This window comes from Podarcis gaigeae, assembly GCF_964106915.1.
Source record: "Podarcis gaigeae genome assembly, chromosome: 5".
Taxonomy (NCBI): Eukaryota; Metazoa; Chordata; class Lepidosauria; order Squamata; family Lacertidae; genus Podarcis; species Podarcis gaigeae.
The window spans coordinates 78,123,831-78,143,463 of NC_139681.1; the positions used below are offsets into that span (position 1 = coordinate 78,123,831).

At 45.0% G+C, this 19,633-nt stretch overlaps 1 protein-coding gene across 50 annotated transcripts in view; it reads left to right on the forward strand.

Moving 5' to 3' along the window:
- MBNL1 (muscleblind like splicing regulator 1) overlaps positions 1 to 19,633 on the forward strand; it is a 184,958-nt gene that overhangs the window by 144,385 nt on the left and 20,940 nt on the right. For 17 of the 50 annotated variants that reach the window (XM_083739707.1, XM_083739683.1, XM_083739681.1 and 14 more), the window contains 3 exons: positions 9,785 to 9,985; positions 15,667 to 15,924; positions 17,830 to 17,883. In XM_083739707.1, coding sequence (XP_083595833.1) covers positions 9,785 to 9,985; positions 15,667 to 15,924; positions 17,830 to 17,883 — 513 coding nt within the window. Of the gene's footprint in view, positions 1 to 4,934; positions 5,043 to 9,784; positions 9,986 to 15,666; positions 15,925 to 17,829; positions 17,884 to 19,633 lie in introns of all 50 variants that reach the window. The other 33 variants (XM_083739698.1, XM_083739688.1, XM_083739722.1 and 30 more) reach the window with 3 other exon arrangements.

The following is a 19,633-nucleotide window of genomic DNA, read 5'->3' on the forward strand; positions in this document are numbered from 1 at the left end:
ACCTGGACCTGTTTCTGCAACGGCTTTGTCCCCAGCAGGTGCCCAGATGGCTGGTATACCTCCCTCCTTTTTAGCTACAGCGTTGTATTTTATTTAGCGAGCCAGATGTTTTTATTTATATCCCAACCTTTTCCTCAAAGGAGCTCAAGGTGGCAAACATGGTTCTCTGCCCACTACCTCATTTCTTGCCCACAACAACCCTCTGAAGCAGGTTAGGCCGAGAGACAATGTCTGGCCCAAGGTCACCCAGTGAGCTTCATGGCCAAGTAGGGATTTGAACCCTGGTCTCCCAGGTCCTAGTCAGGCAGTCTAACCACTATACCACACTGGCTCCCAAAGCAAGTGATAGAACTGTTAGCATGATGACTGCAAAGGTATGCATGGCAGCCCTCCAGCTTGGTTTCTGGGTGTTTCCATTAGGAGAATGACCGATGGCAGAGTGCCAAGGGGTTGCTATGCCAACAATAAGGGGCGTGGGGGGGTCACTGCTCTTGCCAACCTAGCAGTTCGAAAGCATGTCAAGTGCAAGTAGATAAATAGGTACCGCTCCGGCGGGAAGGTAAATGGCGTTGACCCGGAAGCTGTACGCCAGCTCCCTCGGCCAATAAAGCGAGATGAGCACCGCAACCCCAGAATCAGCCACGACTGGACCTAATGGTCAGGGGTCCCTTTAGCTTTACCTTTACCATACTTAGGGAGCACAAGCAGGTGAGCAGAGCAGGATTCTGCTGCAAATGGGTGCCCTGCAGCCCACAGGGTGGCTAGAGAGAGCCCCGTGCTCCATCCTTGCCTTCTCCATGCAGATAGGAACCGTGGTCCTCCTCCCTGCACCTCCCTTCTGCCTAATCGCTTTCCCTCTGACCTCCGGTCCTCACTGCCACCCAGAGGGAAAGGGGAACATAGGAACCTGCGTTATACCAAGCCAGAGGCCATTCGTCCCCCTAGCTCGTCTACACTGACTGGCAGCAGCTCTCTCAGATGTCATCCTTTCCCAGTCCCCCCTGGAGATGCTGCCAGTGGCTGGGAACACTGAGCTGCAGCCGGCTGCGGTGGCTGCTGCTCCTTCCCTTTGCCAGAGAAGGAGAGAGGAGTGGGTGGGTAAGGGGCACAGAAACAAAGACAGGGAGCCCACCAGACGGGCGGCAATGCCAGCCTTGACAATGAGGTGCAAGGCAGGGCAGGACACCGTGCTGAGGCGTGATTCTCCTCGCCGTCGGCAGGGCTGGGTGAGCGGCAAAAGCGACGTGGAGCAGGGGCAGCGATGCGTCTCCTAACATCTTAAGTCATGTGCCGAGACAGTTTGTGCCATATATATATATAGCCCGAGGAATGCATCAATTATTTATGTGGTACATCCTTCTCTCCTCGTTCCAAAACCTTAGCATTTCCTTTGGAAGGTTGCTTGCCTCTACGGTCAGAGCCGTCGTCTGTGTGTAAAGGTTACATGTTAGGAACTCGTGAATCCCCCCTTCCCTTTCAGTTTCATTTTAAAAGCAAGCCTCATGTTTTCAAGGTTGCAAAAAAAGAAAGTTGATTTATTTCCAGCTTCTTTGCTTCATTTATGAATTGCAACATCCCAAAGTGATTTAACAGTGAAAGCCCTTTCCTTACTTTTCTCATCTGTGGGTGGCTTCAAGTTTAAGTACAAGGGCGCAGAAGAAATGCAGGAGGTCCACCATGTACAGCTTGGTATCTGACTCACGACTGAAAATAATATGCAAATCATGTTGGCTGCATGCAATTAAAATCTGCTTAATTTACATTTTGCTCCTGATGTATTTCCAGCGAGGCTCTCGGTGCCACAGCAGTTTGATTTTATTACTGTGCAGATGTAGGAGAGATTTCATAATCCAGACCATGTTATCTGCAGCCTCTTATGGTGCACCCAGATACTCCTACAATCCAAACAGCACCCCTGGATCTCCCATTGTTTGTGCTTGACTTCATGCAGTAAATAATATTTTTATCTATTCAAGGGCTGCTTAGAAAGTACAGACGGGTGTACGATTGTTTTTCATAAGATACCTACGTTTCTTTTTGCCGTTCTGCCCTTCCTCCTTGACGATGCTGAAAAGTAATTATTGTTTTTGTCAAGGCTTTTCGTCCACCTCCCCTTTTCCACAAAAGGAATCAAATTCTTTTTGGTGCTGCATTGGGGGATGTGGGCGCAGTTGTGTGAATGCATTGTCTATAAAGGAAGTCGAACCTCAGACCACAGTTCCAGGAGAAAGGGGCATCGGTGCCTTAGAAGCACATACAGCCCCACACCTCACTAGAAACTAGAAAAGAAATTCAGCAAGGCACGCCTTCCGTTCCAGGCTGCTTAGATGTCTCTGCAAAGTGTCTGTTTTCTATATTGCACTCTTGAGCTGCTTCTCTTGTTCGCTTTTTTGCCTTGCTTGCTGTCTCTGGAAGCATTTCCTGCCTCTTGGCTTTCTGACATTTGTAATAATCATGAAAGAGATACTCAGGCTCTTTAACCCCACCTCCTTAGTCGCAGGTAAGCTGTAGGTTTACAGGGACCAAACAAAGGGGTCGGGGTGCTATTCTGAGAGATGAAGTAGTACCTACTTGCCTGCCCAGTGGCAAGCTCCACATTTTGATTTCAGATTATTCCAGCAAAAAGGGAAACAAATAGAAGAGCTACAAGACCCGTTCCCTAAAAAAAAAAATACCCATATCCATCCCCCATGAAGGTAAGAGGGTCATGTTAACTATCTAGCTGTGCCTTTTAAGTAGCTGGATTTTTATGCAGGTGGCCAGCCTAAGGGTCTTTAACCCTTTGCCTCTGTTACAGCCTGATCAAGGTCACATTCAAACCATTTTTCATAGTGGAGGATGGAGCTCATTGGCTCTGGCTCCACCTACTGTTGGCCTCCTACCTTGCACCCTTACAGTTCCAAGAGACACCGCTCACCACTGATTCTGACTTCAAAAGCACTTAGTGTGTGTATGTATGTGTGTGTGTGTGTATATATATATATATATATATATATATATATATATATATATATTCTATCTATCTATCTCGCTCATCGGCTGGGTTTCCCCGGCCACTCTGGGCAGCTCCCAACTGAATATTAAAAACACAATACAGTATTAAACATTAGAAACTTCCCTAAACAGGGCTGCCTTCAGATGTCTTTTAAAAGCAAGTAGGCTTTAGTTGGGTCACATGTAGTCTGCCTGACCCCTACTTGGGTCATTTCTCTAGGATCCATGCATCTAACATTCTGCCATTCCCCACTTTGATTTAAGATAAAGAACTCATGATCACAGTGCACATAGAGAGAGTCCTCCTTTGAAAGCACTCCCACATGCAAACTTTCCTCCACATGGAAAGACAGCCCCATCAATGAAAGTTTCTTCTAGACTTTGCAGTCATGTAAGCTTTCTACATGGAAGGAAATATTGAAGTTGAGGTGCCTTCAAATAAGTGCTCCAACCTTGTGCATTCAAGATAGTACAGAGTATTGCATGAGTTTCTTTATTTAGCATTTATTTATGCATTAAGGACTTGGTTCCTGCTCATTTGAGTTAGCTCTGGGTTACTCTCAGCTTTCTAAGGTGGCAGCCAATGAATCTGAGATCGGCTGGAGTGTAAACTGAGAAGGGCCACACCTTTGCGCCCTAAAGTCCAGCAGCACTGAAGATAGCTTTAGAAAGTTGAAAAGGTCATGTTCTCAACCTGAATCACGTAGGACGCGATGCGTTCCAACATGACTCATTGTGGAATGGGTGGAGCTGTTCTTTCCTACTATAATAAAATCCAAGGGCTCTAAGACCTCCTGCAAAACAACTCAAAGGGTATATCCTTACTACGAGGAGCAGCTGCAATAGCAATGGTGTTTATGGTCTTAGTACTGAGCTAAAATGCCACATAGTAGCACATGGAGCACTGATTGTTTGCTTGCATTGAGGGCAAAGCTACATGAAACACATGCAAGAAGTTAAAGTGCATATCCTTTAATTATTATTATTATTATTATTTATAAAATATTCATATCCTTTAATTATCAGTTGGGCAGATGGCAAACAGTACTGGGGCCATCACATGCAGAGGAAAAGATACAATGTGGACATCCACTGCCTTGGTCCTCGCACCTACTTTCTGAAACTGGGATTAGCCCTAGGAACCAAGCACCCGTTGGTTGGTTTCTTTCCTGCGCCTTGTAGCAATAATAATAATAATAATAATAATAATAATAATAATAATAATAATATATTATTTATACCCCGCCCATCTGGCTGGATTTGCCCAGCCACTCTGGACGTCTTCCAACAGTATATTAAAATACAATAGTCTATTAAATATTAAAAGCTTCCCTAAAGAGGGTGAATGCCCCTCGCATGCTTTGGACCCAATACTGCTTCCCCCCAGCTAAGATTTAAAGAATTAAAAACCATGCACATTAAATGTTGATGATGGTACATGTGGTTTGGCCCTGAATTGATTTTTATAGGATCTTGGTAGATAATAAGGCAGATCGAACAGATAAGTTCAAAGTTCAGGTGCACATGGAGATGAAGCTTTGGGAAAGAAAGCCGATCAATAAGGGCCACATATTCTCATATTAAAATATTTCTGCCACAGACACTTAAAGCTTGTCAGCATATTAGGAACAGTTTACCCAACACAATAGAGACACAGCACCAGGTTCCCAGCAGCCATTTCACTGCCACTTAACTGGGAGGGAAGAGGTGGCAATGAGCTCTGAAAAGACCTAGCTTGCAAAGATATTGATTCAAATAGGCACCAGCTACTTAGTTTACAAGGCCAGGGTGTGTTCCTTACATCACCACCCCACTCCCCCCAAAAACAACAACAACAAATTTTTAAAATCTCCCAGTTTTGCTATAAACCCTTAGAGGAAATCTTCCTTTGTTTACGTGAGTTATCACAATTGTCCATTTTTCTACTTCCTGTACTTTAGAGAGCCCTAGACCAATGGTCTTCATCTGATGGGTCGGGACCCACTACCGGGTCGCAGACTGATCTAAGATGGGTCGCAACAGCAGCACTACCACAATACAAATATATGGTAACAAATTAAAAAAAAAAAAGTGTCCCCAAATGTATGTTTCGGTTACAGGTGTGTCCCAGATCTGGGAACAGAAGTCACTATTACCCTAGGGATTTGTGTGCAGTTTGTTATCCTGGGATAGTGTTCAAGATTGGGCTGACTATCTTGCAGGATGAATGTCTCCATTTCACCAGGTCTTTAGACGACAGGAATTTGCAGCTTGCAAGTTTAGCGATTGTCCCCTTACCCTAACTCTCATACTGTGATGACTCCTAGGTCTGCTGCTTTGTTTACTATGGATCCAAGGGTGGCGGGGGGGGGGCGTGTCTTATAAGGCTGCAGTCCTATACACACCTGGGAATAAGACCCATTGAACTCTATGGAGATTACTTCTGAGCATGCATGTATAGTAAAGTTAGGGAACCGCAGGCCTAGGGGCCAAATGTGACCCTCCAAGCTTCTCTCTGGTCCTTGGGACTCTTCCCAGGTCACACACCCTTCCCAGTCGCCCTGCCTTGTACCCCAATCTCTTGACTGTTTCCCCCTGACTGGAATCTGTCCTTGGAACTTCTCGCTTCTCTGAATGGAGGGTACAAAGGGATGTGTTGAAGCTACACTACTGTCCAAAGGTAAACTTTCCATTGATTGCTCGGCTTACACTTCCATTCCATCCAACGCCCAGAAGGGAATGATGCCCCCAGATTGAAAAGGGCTCCCCAACCCTGAGCTATAGCATTGCACTGACTGCTACCATAGACCACCGCCGGGCTGAGTTGGGGCATTCTCCTGCAGTGCCCAATTCGCAGATGTGTGCTTCCAACCCGAGAATCCTGGGCAAAGAATATTGGGAATGGTGGCTTAAGTAAAGAAGCATAAAACATGTACAGTGCTCTGGACCCAGGAAGAGAGTGTTTAGGCATTGTGTCTCCTCCACCAGCACATCTCTTTTAGAAAGGGAGGACTTTCTGGTTGTGCTACAACCAAGATATCAGTTTTTAAAATAAAATAAAATATCCTTTATACTGGAGCAGCCTCCATGCAAAATGAAGCAAGATGACATTGCATTATCACCAGGGAGTCAAGGACATGAATTTTAACTAGCGATTTGGCCACTAAGCACTCAGTGACTCAGCAGACATTGGAACCGGAATGAATGAGTTCCTATTTCTTTGCTGCGTTTCTTGCAGCACGCTAACTTTCTTGATCGTGCCCTATCCATCTGACTGTGTACCGTAGGGAAATGTTGTTTAGATTATTATTAAATATTCCTCAGTGCAGAGAAAGAGAAGTGATGTCAATATGGGCAGTAAGTGTTTTCTTTCATATGCTGCATTACTGGAAATGCTGGCTTTTCAGCTTATGCAAACAACTTGAATTCCCCTTTTTGTTCACACACACACACCATCAAACTGAGTTCATTTTTAGGGTCTAATTTTTTACAGTGCTGTGCTATGCTGTGCTAGTGCAAGTCTTTCTTTCTTGGATGTGCTGGTATGGGCAGCCACACTTTGGAAAACCTAAGATCCTGGTGCTACAGCCCATGGAACAAGCACCAGTGCTTCCCAGTTCCTAACTGGGAAGATTTGCAAGAGCTTTGGCTGGAAATAGAGAAGGCGTATTTTGACAACTCATCTGGTTCCTGGTTTTGCAAGGTGTTTGCTTCCCTTCAGCTGTTGGCCCAGGCTAGTCAGGCTGTTGATGTGCTGTCCTGGGCCATTGGAAACTTCCATTTTTACCTGCAAGTCCTGCTTGAACTTTTTTATTTGATTACTAAACCTTAAATCAAACGCTTCCAAATCTCACTTTGCCTTTTAGTCCATTGAAGCTTCACTGACAGCCAGAGATGGAGGGCTGGGGAGAGTCAGTGTAGCTGTCAAGGAATGTTTCTTTGTTTATTCTTGAGCAGTGGCTTTTGGTGGATGCTAAGGATGTAGCCAAGTCTAGGAGCATGTTTCTTCTTCTTCTTCCTCCTCCTCCTCCTCTAAGGCTTATTCAGCAGACTACACATTGTGGTTGGGCTTGGGTAGCCAACAGTATTTTCTACATGTGTCCCTCAGCCTTATTGCATGCATGCAGCCCCTGGCTTCTCCCATTACTTCCCACGCCTTTTGTCTGCACTGCAGGGAGAGTGGTAGGTACACAGGCAGGTACACATGGGAGGACAGAGGCCAAATGACAGACAGTGGTGCCCACTCGGTCCATTAATAGGAAGCCAGGGAGTGTGGCAGAAATAGTGACAGCAGCAGAGGCTGGTTTAGGTAGCCTAGATTGCTGGCTTACAATAGAGGAAAAACCAGTAGGGTTTCTTTTTCCCACTCCCTTTAAGAGCAAAATACTGCAACTTAAAGTATTTTGGGTGCTGCTTCCCAAATTTAAATTTGTGGACGTCCTATCAATAGCAGTAACCATAGCTGTTGATTCTTGAATGTATTGGCTGTGACCAGTGAGCTAGCAGTTTAGCTGATCAGCCTATTCCTTGTCCTTAAGGCACCTCTTAAAATTTCCCAGTGGTGGTTACCATTCCTCTTGCACTCCCTGGATGTGGCGATGTGAACAGGGCTCGTATAACATTCCACTGATGGGAGTAGGAAGAACCTGAGGCAGCGAGGCTGTTGTATTTCGTAGGGAAAATAATGTTTAACATTAAGAAGACATGCTGGATCAGGGGGTGGAGGGTTTGTCACAGAACAGCGGCTTTGTTCACATTCCACCTCTTCATTTATCCCAGGAAGAGAAAACCTGCAGCCCTACAAATGGCGTTGTGCTAGAAGCTGCCATCAACCCTAGCCATTGGCTCTGCTGGCAGGGACTGATGGGTGTTGAGCTGGCCTACCCATTCCTGACTTAGCCTTTGATCACACCATTGCTTTGTCATCCTTCGCATTAAGCTCCCTCCTCTATACCTGTCCCACATACTTCTCCTAAGCCTCAGTCTGATTATTATCAAGCACTAGAAAACGATACACTTGTGATGGATGGGAATAGTTCCCTTTCAACCCTAAATTGTGGGCCGTATCGATTGCCTAAGGAGAAGATGGCATATTCAGGAAGGAACTTCTTGAGAGCATGATGTTAAGGGGCCACAGCAAAGGATGAAGCACATGCATGTAGAAGGTCTCAGGTTCAATTTGCAGCATCTCCAATTAATAAGTAGCAGAGCTGGGAAAGATCTCACTCCCTCTCTGCCTTTGAGAGCTATTGCCAGTCAGTATAGACAGTAATCGCCCAGACCAGTAGTGGAAACATCTAGCCTGTGGACCTAATTAAACACACATGGCTCTACTTGGCCTCACAAGGCCATTTTCTTATTTTTTTAAAAATGCCTGCATGCCCCACTCCTGTCATATATTTGATATCTCTATATGAAACTGCTGGGAGGTGGTATTTGGGGTGTGGTTCCTTCAGTATGCAGATGACATGTGAATCAGGAGGGAGTGTTCAGGTGCTGGACCCGTATCTGGAGAGAGTGACAGGCTGGATGGAGGCCAACAAACTCATTCTGAATTCTGATTAAATGGAGGTCCTGTGGTTAGGCACTTCCTGGGTCCAGGAGTTGAGGAAACAGCCTGTTCTGAATGGAATAGCATTTTCCCCGAAGGAGCGAGCATGTTGCACGTGAATATTCGTTTCTAAGCTGTTCCCTGGAGGAGAGGAGGGATTGTGCCCTGCTCTTGTTTGTCAGCTATACACCACCCCCCCAATGTAACCCATATCCTGAGATACGGTTGTCCCACACTGCCAGCATTTAGGCGTCAACTTAAAATGTTAGCAGCTCGTTTTAACAGATAATGTTTTTGTTGCCTGCCCTTTTGGCGCTGAAAAGGTTATTGCTCCGTTGATAATTTTTTAATTACTTTTATAATTGTGTTTAAATACCATTGCTTTGGGCTCCAGCAGGAGGAAGAGGGGTGCATTAGTAGAGTAATAAATAAATTACAGTATGGGACAAGGCCTTGTCTGCACTGCAACTTTCTTCGCAGTTTTTTTTTGTCCTAGGGATCATAGTAGGGGTAGGAACCCCTTTAGAAAGCGGGGGCAGGCGGGCTGTGATGTGATATGTTGCCACTATGAGTATTCCTGTACCACTCACTTTGTATGCCATTGTTCCCATCACCACCAGAACTCCACTGGGAAGCGGCTCTTGTGGCTCTTCTGTGCCACAGGCGGGTGCTGTTAAGTGGTGAGCAACAGGAGAATGTGGCCTTGCGGCAGTGCTCATTCCATTCCCGGCCTCTTCCCGATTTTTACCAAAGTCATGGCTAAAAACAGAGGCTTAAAAGACCAGACCCAATTCCAGTGCCTCCGGTCAGTGCAGTGCAAATTTCTCCAATGCACCATCTGTGTCATGGTCGCTGGCACTCAATGAGTTGTGGCTATTTTGCACTTCAACTCACTGGAGGCTGCAGGTCTATTGGCCATGGACTGGTTTGTCCTTTGTCCACCACCCAAAATAGCCGAAGAGCCAGCCAGAATGGGGGCGGAGTCTCTGTAGGGGGAAGAGGAGATTCAGCAAAAATAGCCTCCGCATACTTCCGTGAGTGGGATCAACACTGGATCGAAAGCTTCCCATGAGCAGAAGCAGCTTTTCTCTTCATAGAGGTGATTGCTGGGTCCAATCCATTGTGTGCAAGTCCCTCTGAATATAATGATAAAGAGCGCAGGCTCACTTTCTCAAATATGGCTTTGTATGTATAGTGTTATTGATGTGATGGTCTGACTAATATTTACTTCTTTTTTCTCCTCCCCCCCCCCCACTCCAGCCAATGTTTTCAGTTGCACCAAGCTTAGCCACCAATGCTTCAACAGCCTTTAACCCCTACTTGGGGCCTGTCTCTCCTGGTTTGGTCCCAGCAGAGATCCTGCCGTCAGGGCCAATGCTGGTTGCGGGGAATCCTGGCATGCCAGTTCCTGCTGCTGCAGCAGCAGCCGCACAAAAGCTAATGAGGACAGACAGACTGGAGGTAGGAAACGACACGTTACGATTTCCCTTTGCAAAGCTTCCGACCACCCAGATCGGCATTGTTTAGTCTTGCAGCGGTAACACCCCATAAGCGCCTTGCACGAGAAAGGCGTCGCTCTGTGACCCTGGGGAACATCCTTTGCAAAGACGGTGATGTAATAATGTAGCCCTGTGTCTGCATAACGTGGGGAATTGCAAATGATATTATGAGCTTGTTTTGCAGCCTGCTGCTGTTCTGTTTCGCTGGTGGGTTTGGGGAAGTACTTTTGCAGGAGAAGACACCAACTACCCCTCCTTAATCTTTGGCAATTGACAAAATAAGTAATGCTTTTTCAAACAATGATTATCCAGAGTTGAAAATCTAGCACTTCTGGGGAGGGGGGTTGTTACCAAGCTCTCCAGGCGTTTTAGGGTGCAAATCATTTTATACTCCTTCCCTCACACATTTTCACCAAGTCACTGTTGTTGACCCTCAGTACCACATATGTAAAATGGGAATATTTGTCAGGAGTTCATGGCTGACAAGGGTGGAATATAATCTCTCCCTAAGTCCCATACACTGCAGTCTAGAGCACTCTAGATCAGTGGTTCTCAACCTTGGGTCCTCAGATGTTTTTGGCCTACAAGTCCCATGATCCCTAGCTCACAGGACCAGTGGTCAGGGATGATGGGAGTTGTAGGCCAAAAACATCTGGGGACCCAAGGTTGAGAAAGTCTGCTCTAGAGGAAGTAAAAGTTTCTGAGCATCAATAGGATTACCATCATACCAGGATGGCAGCATATTTTCCACAGACTTTCTCATTTCCATTCTACGCCTGTTGCCAGAATCTTGTATGAGGTCTCATATTTTTTATTTATCAGGTTTTGCTACATCCCTAACAAATGTTGTTCTGCTATAGCAGATACTCTCCTTTGCCCTCAACAATTCCTTATCTGAGGGAGTCTGACAGGAGTTTTCAGCATCTTCTGACATCAGTGGTGATGTGGGGCCTCAGCCAGCCTTGTGCTGCAGCTTAGTACTGCGCTAAAAAACTGAGTTACAAATGAAGCCTTCTTCGTGCTAGTCTAGGCACTATCTGAATTGTCCTTAAATGGATGCAGGCATAATGCTTAATCATGGTTAGTGCTAACCATGGTCTGTTGGCTTAATTTATCCCAGTGAAATTATCCTTTACATAGCAAACAAAATCATAATGCAGCAAAAAAATCACAGTTTAGCTTTCTGAGTTATAAACCCTGCCCCATGGTGGATATTATTCACTGTCATATTCCAAACAGGGTTTGCAAACTGGCTTAAACCATGGTTTTGTCAGTGGGGGTGAAAGGTTACACTCCTCCCTAGGCAGTGTGAATCACGTTTTTCAAAACCACTTCAAACCATGGTTTCAGATCCTGGTTTGTAGCTGCACAAGCAGTCGACATCCACATTTTATGTAGCTCCAGATGTTTGCTGAAGTGCCCCATTCTTCCATCTCGCATCAGAGTTCCCATTTGTTTCTTCTTTTCCTCCTGGCTTCTAAAAGTTGATTCTTACATAGCAAGAAAAATTGTACAACGTACATTTTTTAAAAAAATGCCAGAGGAAGAAAACTGATTTGGCTAAAGTTGTTTGCATGAAGGAACTTTCAATTTCTCGAAAATTCCCATAAGGAAAATCTCTAAAGTAGCACCTTATTACTTGTGAATTGTGAGGAGAAATTGGCTAGTTGCATGGGGAAATGGGACGTCTGGGTCTTTATCTGTAATCTGTGCTATTTCAGCTATAAAGTCTCCCTGTGCTCTGGGGTAAGATCATTACCTTCTGCTTGCTGCCAAAAGTGCGTAGAAAAGGAGGCTGTCAAAATCACTTTTTAACATACATAACACTGTGGATGTAGGGAACAGCCTTATCCCCTGTCAGACTCTTTGCCTGTCTAGCCTAGTCTGGTCTGTTCTGGATCGCAGCAATCGTCCTCTGTCTCAGGTGGAGGTCTTTTACATGGTGATGTCAGACATTGTTCTGCACTCAAGGCATGTGCTCGCATCACTGAACTCCCCTGTGAAATTTTGCACAGCCTTTTTAGACTATTTGGAGCCTGGGCGTGGGGCGGAATCCAGGAAAATCCAGGAAAAAAAGTCCTGCTTTGCATGGCACATGCGGGTTTTAAAACACAAAGAAAGGGACCAAAAAAACAACAACAAAAAACCACTGGTCTTGAAAGAGATCACAGAGGATGAAGTCGGTACCACCTTCTCTGATGCCCTAAGATGCTTCTTAACACCACAATCTTAATAAGCTGCTGTTTTACCTTGCAAGGAAAAGCGTAAAATCTATCGACAGTCTTTCCACTCACGAAAAAGTGGTAAATTCCATTCTTGTAAGGTGGCGTAGATTCAGACATTCAGTTTTGAACCAGGTCAGTCCAGTTAATTTCCATTTGTGCATATATCTCTCCCCTTCCCACACCAGCCCCTCTTTTAAAAAATAATTAATTAATTGACTTGCTTTTGGTGAGCTGCGCTGATTGGGTACTGGGAGAGCTGAAAGTATGAGCCAGGCCTGTGGAGGGACAGGTGCATTGATCAGACTTTGGAGGAAAGAGCTGCAACCAAAGAGAAACGGCTAGGGGTGGTTTTCTTTTCTTTTTCCGAGGCCAATTAGGCGATTTTCGATCTGCTGCTGTTTGTTTTGCCGGAGTTCAGAGAGCCTTTTTTCTCTCCAGAGCGGGGCTCCTGTTCTGCTGTGTGTTAAGTGGCGAAGTGGGACTCTGCTGGCTCCGCTGTCATTTTTGCAGCTCCCAAAGACAAAACTGCTGTCAGCCAACCAGCTAAGTGAGGTTTTTTTTTGTCCTTCTAGGGCAAAACGTCTCTGCAGCATCTTTGGAAGTTTGCTGCCGCTGTTTTTAGCCAGCCCGTTCCAGCCGTTCAAAACCGTTGTTTTGGTTATGAATCAGCGCTGTCTGTTCAACAGTCATAAAACTCTTTCCCCACTATAAATAGGCAGCAGCTCTTATTTTTGGATCCGATTGCCCCCTCAGCACCCCCACCCCTTCCCAGGCACATTAACGCTTGGCACTCTTTGCCCAGTCCACCTTCACAACAGCCCTGTGAGTTATCTCATTGTTGTTCCCATTTCACAGGAGTGAACTGAGTCACGGAATCAGAGTCTACAGACCTGTTCTGTTGTTCATAACCTGTGGGTAGCATATGTGCAGAGGAGCTTCCCTGGCTGCTCCCACTCTCTAGAGGCTGACACACGTGCCGTCCACACACTCAGAAGTCATGTGATGTAAAAGCTTTGCTGAAGCTAAGTAGGTCAGGGCCTGGATAGGAAGCCACCTGAGAACTCCACATATACCACCTTGAGATTCGTGCAGGCAAAGCAGGGTATGCATTAAATAAAAAGCAGCATTGGTAAATCCCTTCTGTAGCAGTCGAGTGTGACTACCTTGGAAGCATTTCAGGTATAATTATCCTGCTGAATCACGATGTCTATAGAATTTAGGCGACTCAGACCTGCCTCCTTCCCTGCAGACTCTTGCAGGTATTAAGATCAGCAGAGGGGCTCCTCGCAGTACTTTCTTTACCCTCACAAGCTACAGTGCAAGAGGGGAGAGGGCATTCTCAGTGGCAGCCCCAAGATTGGGGAACTCCCAGTGGCGTAGCGTGGGTTGTCAGCACCCGGGGCAAGGCAAGTAATTTGTGCCCCCTAACCCGTGGATTTGCGCCCCCTAACCCTAACCCCCAGATGTTGCGCCCGGTGTGGCCGGCCCCCCCTGCACCCCCCACGCTACGCCACTGGGAACTCCTCAACTCCCCTTCATTTATACAGCTTCCAATGATTGCCAAAGAAGAAGAAGAGTTTGGATTTGATATCCCGCTTTATTACTACCCTAAGGAGTCTCAAAGCGGCTAACAATGTCCTTTCCCTTCCTCCCCCACAACAAACACTCTGTGAGGTGAGTGGAGCTGAGAGACTTCAAAAAAGTGTGACAGCTGCATGTGGAGGAGCGGGGAAGCGAACCCGGTTCACCAGATTACGAGTCTACCGCTCCTAACCACTACACCACACTGGCTTTACCATGGCTTTATAAACTTGAGGTGTATATTTTTAGAACCCACCTCTCATTGTTTTAAGACTGTTTTAAATATTATGTTTTAATGTTGTAACTCATCCTGAGGCCTTAGGGTGAAGGGCTAATAATAATAATAATAATAATAATAATAGCAACAACAACAATCCGAACCTTCCCAACTGGAAAGTCATTTGGATTCTGCAAACCAATCCCTCCCCCCCAAAAAAATCCCACGTTAAGAAATATATCAGATCTTATTGAAGCTTTTCTGGCTTCCCTCAGAAGTCCCTGAATGCACCACCTGAGAAGAAGCCTCCAAAATTTCATGGTGTGAAATTCAGCAGGAACCAAGAGAACTTCCCTGGTCTTCTCAAATTCTCTTGGTTCTCTCTGAATTTCCTCAGATGTTTCATGTGAAGAGAAACCCCTTTCACTTTGGCACTAAAAGAGACGGGCGTTGGCCATGCTCGCTTTTGTCCTAGGCCCAGAAGTGGGGGGATGCAGGAGTTCCAGCAGGGAAGGTGTGAGGCTCTCAATCTGACCTAGCAAGGACATCGCTCCCATGGACCAGGATAATGAGAGGGCAGGGCAGGGTGGCGAGGTTTGGACGCACCAGCTGGGCTACTTATCACCTGATACCATTTGAAGTTAAATGATGACATGCTCCTGCCTGCCTGCTATTTGCCTTGCGGCCAGCCATTGCTCTTTTTGCTTTTAAAATGAAAAGGCTTGAGGTGGGAAAACACACTTTTTAAAGATGTTGTTGCCCCTTGCTGCTTGACTTTCATCTAGAACGAATTCACAATTCACAGTTGTTGTTTTTTAAAAAAATGTCCCTGGGATAATTGGAAAAAGGTTTCAGGTTTTCATATTGCCTTATGTCCTTATCTTTTAATATTAAGCCTTTCTGCGTGCGTTAGTTCAGCCTTAGTGAAAGAAAGCAGCAGCAAAGTGATGTGAGAAACTATAAAAACAGAACAGACTTTGACAGGGAAGGAGGGAACGTAGACACTGAAAAAGCATTTCATGTGTCTGCGCCCCCTCGTGTGGTAAAATCATGGAATAGCAGAGTTAATATATTTTGCTCATGTGTGCTGACGAAGCTTTAGGTGGAACAAAAAAAAATGCGTGGAAAGGTCATGCACCTCAAAGCTAGAACTAAATGCAATTGGCTGAATTAGAAATTGTTAATTCTGCTCTTGCATTTAGGAAGGTTATAACCTGCATAAGGCAAAGCAGATTGCTAGATTGCAACTAAAGAATCTCACTCGAAAGAAACTGAAGTTTTAATAGCTGCATAATGGCAGCAGTCAGGGGAAGCATAGAATCATAGAATTGTAGAGTCGGAAGGGAACCCCAGGGTCATCTAGTCCAACCCCCTGCAATGCAGGAATCTCAGCTAAAGCATCCATGACAGATGGCCACCCAGCCTCAGAAATACTTGTTTTTTCTGCTCGAACAATATGAGGACTTAAAACGCATAGGATTCAGTTGCTTTTAAAACAGCCACAAGGTGGGACAATGTACAATTGTCAGGGTGCACCTGACGTTTCCTTGCAAAGTGATCTAGGTCACTTTTCCCAGATCAGCTTTTGTAACTCGGTTTTGCTTTCGAATCCCTCCACAGGTATGCCGAGAGTACCAGCGTGGCAATTGTAACCGAGGAGAAAACGATTGCCGGTTCGCTCACCCTGCCGACAGTGCAATGATTGATACCAATGACAACACCGTTACCGTCTGCATGGATTACATCAAAGGGAGATGCTCAAGGGAAAAGTGCAAATATTTCCACCCTCCTGCACACCTGCAAGCTAAGATAAAAGCTGCCCAGTACCAGGTCAACCAAGCAGCAGCTGCTCAGGCAGCAGCTACTGCAGCAGCCATGGTGAGTCCAAAGAAAGAAATGATTGCAAAAGCAGTAACATTGTCAGCTGCAGGACAGTATTAATGCATTAACTCTCCTTGCTGAAGATATTATTGTTCAGGTATCCCATTCCTTGCGTATTCCAGTAAGCTTCCAAGCATGTGATGCCACTTCTGCTCTTAAGTAGTTTCAGGTTCTTCTTCAGAAAGGAAAAAAAGGAAATTATCATAGAGTTTTTCTGTGTGTACATGGCTTGTGTATATATGTATGTACCCAAACGTACATAACATTAGCCATGTGCCTGTGAATATACCGAGAGACAGGCATTTAGCGTGATGGTAACGCACATCCGTTTATACCTGCCCATCTATAGCTTTTGATATGCATGTATATGCTTGTCAGGATCAGTCCATATCGGCAGTTTTTTCTGCAGCATTTCAGACGTAAGAATTGCACAAGCAGTTGGTGCATTCCTCATCAGATCTCACGATCTGCCATTTCCTTTTGCTTCATTTCCTGTGCTATGTTCAACAGATAATATGCCTTTATGAAGAGGTACATTTTTTTTTTTGCCTCACTTCCTGCACAGTATGCCCCCTCCCTCCTCCTCCTTCTCCATCTTCTTCATTGGAGTTTTTATTTCTGTTTCCCTGATGACAAATCTGCACGACCCTCCCTGTGCATCTTATTTGCCTTGTAAATGCTGTCTGCTAATTCCTTCCTGAATATAACGGGTCATTACTGGCTATTTCATGATTCCAGAACACAACTATTTCACAAAACCGAGGTCCCTCTCCAACCTTTTTTTGCTGGGTGAGGGAAACAATCTTATTAGGAGCTGTTGTGGGTCCTCTGTTGCAGGGGCACAAATGCAACATTTCACATGAAGAACAAACCCTGACAAAGCCTGAGTTTCAGATGGGTGACACACAAATAATAGTCTTGGTAGCAGAGGAAGTAACATCCAGAGTTCTGCTCATTTGGACACACCCTGAGAAATATATATGCATATTCCAATTATTGCTTGTCTAAAACGTACACATCACTGAATAGATATGCATTAAATATTTCAGGTTTGGGCCTTCTTTCCGTGTATGAGGTTTCAGAGTAACTTTAAAATATATGATTCAATTGGCGAGGGGGTGGCAATAGGATCTGGAACTACTTAGGAGCAGGCACACCCAACAGCAAGACTGTTAACTTGAATTGAGGGGCCTGAAATCATTATTATTATTATTACTGTGTTTCTCTTAAACATAACTATGGTGTAACAAATAATTGCACAACTGGGAAGTTAACCATGACATGGAGTAGCTAAACTGCAGCATACTGGGGCAGGGAACAGAATTGGTCAGTGCGCGCACTGCTTAAAAATGTGATGGCGGGGTTTGTCAAGCCAAAATAGCTATTTTAATGGGCCCCTTCTCCGTTCTTTGCTTAGCTGTTAGTGTCGTCCTATATATTTTTCCTACATAGCTACATGATTTGACCATTAAAATACTACTTCATGTGAAACGTTGTTGTGTGATCTTCATAGCACACTGCCGGACTACAGGAGAGAGGCCTTTCCCCCCCCCCCTGCGCTTACGGATACTTGAGCAAAAATACAGAAGGCAGACTCTCTTTCTCACTCTCTTCTCCTTCCTTCACCCTTTTTTCTCCCCCTGTTATAGAGTATCTTGTTTGTAATTAACTACATTAGAGGTGTATCCTCACAATAACAACTCAGTAGTGCCTTTATTGTGCATGCTTAGTCTTGTTATTCGTTGTATATGGCATTCCGATGATTTGTTTTTTATTTGTTTTTTCTCACCTACCCAAAAATGCACTGCTGCCCCCATGATGCACCTCTGCTTGCTGTTTATGTTAATGCGCTTGAACCCCACTGGCCCATTGCCATCATGTGCTCGCTGCCTGCTAATTAAGACTCAGTCGGCTGTCAAATCACTGAAGCGACCCCTCGAGGCAACCTTTGACCTGGTACTATGACCTTTCACCTTTTAGCTTGGCATGTAGCTTTACTGTAGATGCATTTAAAAAACAATAAATTAAATTCTATTAGTAAATATTCCTTATTTCCTGTTATTAAAGTAACTGAAGCTCAAAGGGGAGAAAGAACTGAGTGTGGTTTCCTGGTCTTGTTCATGGGGAAATTGAGCCGTTTAATCTTTCAGCCCATGTCCCCTAGGATGTAGGAACCCCACATTCAGTTTAACTACCTTATAGCAGTTTCTAAAGGGAGTAAGATGGGATTTTAAATATATATTTATATATAAAGAAATGTATATAATATATATGAGATATTTGCTTTCGTAGATTTTCACGGGTACAGGAATGCAGGTTTTGGTGTCCTCGGGTGTCTTCCCGTGTAAAAGTTGGGGTGTCTAGGCGACGTTTCGACGAGGTCTCACTCGTCATCTTCAGGCTGGTGCTATAAATGCACGTATCGCAGAACACAAGAATGCCGTCAAAAAAGAAGAAAAAACTTCCTCTCTTTTCCAACACATGAAAGAAACAGGACACGAAATTAATTTTGCAGATTCCAAATTGCTCTTTAACACGGAACATCACCACAAGAGAATAATCATGGAAGCCATCGAGATAGAGAAACACCCTCACAACATGAACAAGCGTGACGACACATCCCGCTTGCCAGACATCTGGAAATTAGCCCTCCCCACAAAAACTGACACCAGATCCAGAGGCACACAGAACGCCAACACCAATCAACCACACCAGACCCAAACCCAGACCCTCTCCACAGATGAATTACTGACACCATCCAGTAGCCAATCCATGGTGGCACCTCCGGATGCTGCACCCCCCTACAATCCCTACACAGATCTGGCTGACACAAGCCACAAAACCACAGCTCGCCCCTATACACGAAGCCAAGCCAAAGCACAACTAAGTGCAATACAGCCATCTTCTCAGGAAAACTCTTCACAAAGTTCAAGAGGTCAAGACACAAAGACTTTAGCAACTAATCCACACCTAATGACCCACCTAAGTGGTACTCAGGATATCACTCAAGAAATCACTCAAGGTATCCCTCAAGTAATTAAGGAACAAAAGAAGAAAAGGCACACTAGCCTGGGAACTTCCTCTCTGCCCAGAACATTGGAGGCTAGACACCACACCCCCTCTACAGTATTTATAGGAACTCAAACATTGAGATCCCGCTCTGTTCCAGTAACAAGAAGCCGAAAGCACCAGCCTGAAGATGACGAGTGAGACCTCGTCGAAACGTCGCCTAGACACCCCAACTTTTACACGGGAAGACACCCGAGGACACCAAAACCTGTATATATGAGATATATATATATATTTGTATCGGTTTGGTTGGCATGGCTTAACAATATTCTTAAAGTAGATTTAACATTTGTAATGCAATGTTAAAAAATGAAGAAGAAGTACCAGCATGGAATGGTACATTTTTATTTTTGCATGAGTAGTTAAGACTTTTGGGGTTTGCTAATATTATATTAACCTGTTTCATTCACTCTGTTAAGATTTCTCTTTAACATGGCTTTTACTTGTCAATTCTCATGGAGCTAGCAGTGCAGCTTTCTTTATTTACACCCCACCCCACCCCGACCCCCACCCCTGGTATTGCTGCCTCCTTACTAGAAACCTGAAGCTTTATATTGTAGAAATATGCTAGTGTATAGATCTTGAGCGCTGTCACTACACAATGCCATATTTTGGAGGGCAAATATTCCTTACTTTA